Consider the following 5,822-nt stretch of genomic DNA (forward strand, 5'->3'; position numbering starts at 1 on the left):
TTTGAAATATATATTAATATTTAAAATATATATTATATATTTAACATGATATTGTATTTTTTTTTGAAAAAAATAATTCATGATATTTTATCATAAAATATAATGAATTATAAAATATATTTAAATATAATTGTTAGTACTGCACTATAAGCACTAATATTTTTCGTATTGATCCTTCAATCATGCAAAGATCATTTCAAAAGTAGATGTATGATTTTGTTGAAAAAAATATAATAGATGTATCGTTTTAGTTTGATCGACAGAAGAAAATCAGATATAGATGCATGTTGCATTAAGCGACCATTTCTAATTGATGCAATATCTAAAATCTTTGTTAGAAAGTTACCTATTAATTGATGAAAATATAAAAAAAACGTTTTGTTTAGACGCTGATTAACCATTTATTATTGATAGTTCATTTTCTGTATACAAATGGTTGAAATGGAGGATAAAATAGCACTCCGCAGTGGTTTTTAGATGATTGAAAGTTTAATTAGTCAAGCGTTGTTCCACGTTCGAACGTCTATTAACGTTTAACAGGTTTTTACAAAATCGTTTAAAATTGGTTGGGCGATAAAAGAGCAAAGTTATAGAACAAAGAGATATCTGATTTCTAATACTGCATCCACTAATGTGTTAATATGGACAAATCCTGGTCGCCACATCCATATCTAGTCTACGTGGTTATATTTAAACTTACCTTTTGACTTCTATAGTAGTCTTCATTGACTTTCAAGTGGTCTAAACGAAATTGCTCACTGCGTGCACTATAAAGTAAACATAAACCTATCATTTTGAATTTTGTTATAAATCTGATTTAGAGAAAGAAATAAACGAATGTGAACAATAGAAGATATTGTGAAATAGTTAGGTTTTGAGTTGACTGAACTCCAAAATTAATGAGAAAGATATTGGCAGCACACGAGTTTTAGTTAGGTCAATAAATAAATGAAACCATATAGTGATTATAAGGAAACTGAAGGTATAAAGAAACTGAAGGTTCAATTTTATTTTCATTCGAAAAAGAGCCGCAGCATATACACGTGCGGAGTGCGTCACTTTCTCTCCAACAGCTATATACCAAAATACAAGTCTGGTAATAAAAATACATCAAAATGACAATATGTATATATAAATAAAATATTAAACTTGAAATATAACCGGACTATCGTTCCTCCGTGTCACGGTCGTGGAACGACAGTCGGAAAACCCAGTTAGAAACTGTAGTCGTTGTCTTCTTCCTCGAACTCTTTAAGCTTTGGCTTTCACCAACTTGGCAACTTCTACTTAAGGTTCCATTATCAACGAACTTCTTTAATCTCTTCATAGCAAGATTCAATGTCTCCTCACTCATGTTCGCGAAACAAACCCTAAACCAGCCAGGTTCTTCACAATGGCACGACGAACCAGGAGAGATGTTGAGCTTCACTTCGTAAACAATCTTCTTCCAAAGATCCATCTCGGCTTCGAACGTTTTGGAGCTAAGGAGATGTCTCATGTCGACCCAACAGAAGAGTCCCGCATTGCTCTTGAGACATCCGATCCCTATGGCCTCTAGACCAGTCACGAGCATTCTTTGTCTATTATTGAGCCGTCTTTGGTTTTCTCTAAGGTAGTTTTTGGTGAATTTCTTGTCGGATAATAATGAGGATAATAGATATTGTGTTTGGGAGGAGACAAGGCCGAAGCTAGACATTTTTGTAGCGGCGGAGATGACATCTTTGTCGTTGGAGTAAATAGCTCCAACTCGAAAACCAGGGAGGCCTAGATCTTTAGATAAGCTATAAACAATGTGGACACGTTTAAAAACATCGGTGTTTTCGAGTTGGTTGGTTTTGAGAATCTCCATGACACTGATGAATTCTGAAGAGCTAAAGGCTGTTCCTGAATAGATCTCGTCGCTTACTAGATGTATATTCTTATTCTTAGAGATGAATTCAAATAGAATGTTAAGTTCGGTTTGGGTTGTTGTCGTGCCCAAAGGGTTAGATGGGTTGGTTATGAGAACTCCTTTGACGTTTAGGTTAAGCTTCTTGGCTTGCTCGTAGGCTTCTTCGAGTGCAAGTTTTGTTATGCAAAACCCGTTCCTACTTGAGCATTGGATCGGTACAATCTCAACCCCAGTTCGCCATTTTAGATCTCTATCAAACCTGAAGCATAAAAAGGTAGGAGACTCTAAGTTAGGTTGAGTTTAAAGCAATGATAAAACTGTTACGTATGAGTGAAGCAAACATTGTAAGAATGAAGCAAGCGTTGTACTAACCCTGGATAGTACGGCGTGGGAAGCAAGAAAGCGTCTCCAGGATTTGCAAGACAAAACATTAGAGTTTCGTTTGCAGAAGTTGCTCCAGCCGTGAGGACAAGATTCTTCGAATCGAAAGAAACTCGGTTTTGTCTATTTTCGGACATGAAATCAGCCAACGCCTGAAAATTATTCCGACCATTCAGTAAATGGAAATAATTTTTATTGATCGTTCTTGCAATCATATATATGTATAATAATGAACTTACTTTTTTGAAGGAAGAGAGGCCATTATAGTCTTGAAAGAGAGCGAGTTCCCGGAAAATAGACTGTCCGTCTCTCTTGAAACTGGCCGCGTCGGGGTTTTGTATAAGCCATGACTCTAAAAGATCGAAGCATAGCTGCAAAATGAAAGTAAATAAAAATAAATATTATTTTCTGAATACATAAATATGGTTTGATATCTATTAGTTATCACATGTATATGCAGTTGAGTAATATTTGTTACCTGATTTTCCGCAAGACCCATCTGGATAATGCCGTGAGGATTCTTGACGACATCGTGAGGATTTTTCTCATACTCTTCCCATCCAAGGAAATACGAAGAGTCTTGGCCATGGCTGTTGCATGTAGCTTTTCTTGACAATAGATCCATTTCCTTTCTTGTTTTCTTTTCTCAAAAGATTTAACAGTTAATTGACAAATCAATAACTAGAGAGAGAGAGAGAGAGAGAGTTGTTGTTGTAGGTAAGCTACGAGAGGTCTAAGAATGTTTGCATGTGTATATATAGATAGTTTCATGCTACGCCAAAATACACAAAGGGAAAAATGGATGTTTCAACAAAAAAAGAGATGGGAGTTCTTCTTTTTCTTTGGGCTTCTTTTTATTTGCAGTATTATATCTATATATCAACATAGGTTTCTTTTGATTTTTAAGTGATTTGGAATTTTAACTTTAAACTTGTTTTTTGTTCATCAACAAATTATACATTCACTCTATCAAAAGAACGATGATACGGTAGCACATTACCACATACTAGTAAATTATGAGTCGGTTATATAATTTTTAATCATATATATTGGCATTTGAAAAATGTTTTACATACGAATTAGATAAATAACAGTATGTAAAAGTGAAAGCGATGAAGTAATGAGGACGCCATGCCGACAAGAAAGCTACATGTGAAATGGAAACTTGTATATAAATAATGTGACCCACAGAAAAAAAAAGAGATATATTTATATATAAGGGAAAAAATGAAACATGTCAATGTTACAATTTGGGGACTATTATTTAGCTCTTCTATCATGTTGGTCCACGTTGCTCCCCCGTGATAGCCCTCTCGTGTGTCCCATGTCGGCTATTTTTTTCTACGTTTTATAGCCTTTTGCAAACTTTTCTATACGTTTTTGTCGGCCAACAATTATATGACCTGATAAAAAAATGAGCCCACAAAGAGTATACAACGATCCCATGGAAGAATTACAACACCCATTATAAGGCATATAATACCCACAACGGGAATAAACAGCTATCTCACGAGTAAAATAGAAATCACTATAACAACGCCGTACTGTTTCTTTTTTACTTCTTAAACTAGGACTTCGTTTAAGAATTTTTCCAATTTGTTCCAACAATTTTCAGAATTTATTTTGTCTCTGACTGGTGAAAATCTATCTATCTATAACTATTTTTTGCGAAGTAAATTTTCGTAACGGAGCTCTCACATCAAAAATTAGAGTGGTTAATATCGTTTATACCCTTAATGAATAAAATATATAAATTATCTATAAAAATAAAAACGAATTTTAATGTTTTTATTAGATAAATAATTAAAACGAATAATAATAAGAATTATCTAAAACCTAAAAATCTATTTTAAAATAAAAATATAAGTCATATATATATTGTGTTGTTATCTTAAATAATATACTGTTTTATTTTTTAGGAATGAATATAATGTACGAAATATTTTTTTTTAAACTTATACGTAAAATATCTCAAATGAAAAAATATATAATAATTTGTTAGAACACGTAAATAATTAATCATTATAATCTTTGAAATAGTCATGATTGTATTAATAAGTAATTATAAAATGTTTAAGCCCGCATGAGCGGATAAAACACCTAGTTTTATAGTAAGAGATGGCAACATAAGTAGATACGATAACATAATAGTAAGAGATAGCGGCACATTAAAGCAAAAAAAAAAAGAGATAGCGGCACAAATTTATATTATGGATTATAAATCTTTTCTGTTGACAGTATACATATATATATATATATATGATTGAAAACGAACAGCAGCACAATAAAACATAGTTAATCTTTATTTGAATATGCTGAAAAAAATTCCTAAATTGAGAACCTTTGTTTATATTAATATCTTCCGACCTCTATTATAACTATCATAGGTAATTTTTTGGTTTGATGATAATGTTTGAGATTCATATTCTTTTATTTTATTGTTAGGTGTATTTTTTCTATTCTTTTAGAAGTAAAATTAGTTGTCAAAAATTAGATCTTGAAACACATTCTAAACAAAGCAAAACAAACAAACATGAAGAGGAAACAAAAAGGCACACACTTACTCTGAAACAATAACCCGAAAGTGCGATTGTGAAAAGCAACTCCAAGCCGTCGGCGAAGCCGCACGCTCGCCGATGAGAACTCCCGACCTCCCCCCCTTCTTCGATGACTCTGAAACCTCCGGATCCTACTGCGGCTCCGCCAGATCTTCCTGCGGCTCCGTCAGATCTCCTTTGCATCCAAGGTCTTTCTCCACTCTCAGATCCAGCCTCGTCCCCTCTCCGTCCAAGTCTCTTTTGTTCAGATCTGCCCACAGCAGATATTCCCCGTGAAAAAAGTCTCAACCTTTTCAACTTCAACTTCTCCTTTGGTGACTCCAGCTGCTCCTCAAACATAGATCTCAAAGTTGAAATCTGCTCACTGGAATCTCTCACGTGTTTCAACTCCTACTATTTCAGAGGATGGCATTACTACGATTCAGGCGCCAGAATCAATCACGCTCACCTCTACAAATCGCTGGAACAACTTCATTGTTGCGGTCTTCCATGGAGATCTTCCTTCTCCGGCAAAGGTCTTCGCAGATCTAAACCCTATATGGGGAAACAAGGAAGGATAACAGTCAAACATCATTCGAAGAGAACTTATCTCATTTATATTCCGTGTGAAGTTATTAGGAACTGGGTCATTGAAGTCGGCTACTGGCAATCCGGAAATTGTTCCTTCACACCTTCACTTTGGTCTCCCACATCGAATCTAGTTTCTCAAAAGCTGGTCTCACCTCCTGTTTGGTTCCTAGTTCGGCACATCCCGCAGGATCTCTGATCAACTGACGGCTTTAGTACGATTGCTTATGGTCTGGGGAACTCAGTTCAATCGGAATTCCCAACAATTAAGCCTTTCACAAATGGCATTACAAAGGTAAGAGTTGAAGTTGTGCTAGCCACAGCGAAGCCAACTTCTGTTCGAGTCAAAGATAAGCTTGGGTCGGTGGTAGTTTTTTGCAGTAAATTCTAAAACTGCCTGCGCACTGTAATATTTGTGTAGAATT

At 34.8% G+C, this 5,822-nt stretch overlaps 1 protein-coding gene across 1 annotated transcript; it reads right to left on the bottom strand.

Annotated features, from left to right (window-relative positions):
• Positions 1 to 985: 985 nt before the first annotated feature.
• On the bottom strand, positions 986 to 3,227 carry LOC106394583 (1-aminocyclopropane-1-carboxylate synthase 4). Its single transcript, XM_013835149.3, has 4 exons — positions 2,751 to 3,227; positions 2,512 to 2,643; positions 2,264 to 2,424; positions 986 to 2,150 (listed from the first exon to the last, which is right to left on the bottom strand). Exons 1-4 carry the CDS (start codon positions 2,895 to 2,897, stop codon positions 1,166 to 1,168), a joined length of 1,425 nt encoding a protein of 474 aa, XP_013690603.2. The 5' UTR covers positions 2,898 to 3,227; the 3' UTR covers positions 986 to 1,165.
• Between the last annotated feature and the right edge of the window lie 2,595 nt (positions 3,228 to 5,822).

This window comes from Brassica napus, chromosome C4 (assembly GCF_020379485.1).
Source record: "Brassica napus cultivar Da-Ae chromosome C4, Da-Ae, whole genome shotgun sequence".
NCBI classification, from domain to species: Eukaryota; Viridiplantae; Streptophyta; class Magnoliopsida; order Brassicales; family Brassicaceae; genus Brassica; species Brassica napus.

Excerpts from the sequence above, each read along its gene's own strand:
- LOC106394583 (XM_013835149.3), bottom strand. The coding sequence starts at position 2,897 with ATGGATCTATTGTCAAGAAAAGCTACATGCAACAGCCATGGCCAAGAC. Across the intron at positions 2,644-2,750 it reads TGGGTCTTGCGGAAAATCAG|CTATGCTTCGATCTTTTAGA; the intron begins GTAACAAATATT and ends TTCATTTTGCAG. Across the intron at positions 2,425-2,511 it reads GCCTCTCTTCCTTCAAAAAA|GCGTTGGCTGATTTCATGTC; the intron begins GTAAGTTCATTA and ends AATAATTTTCAG.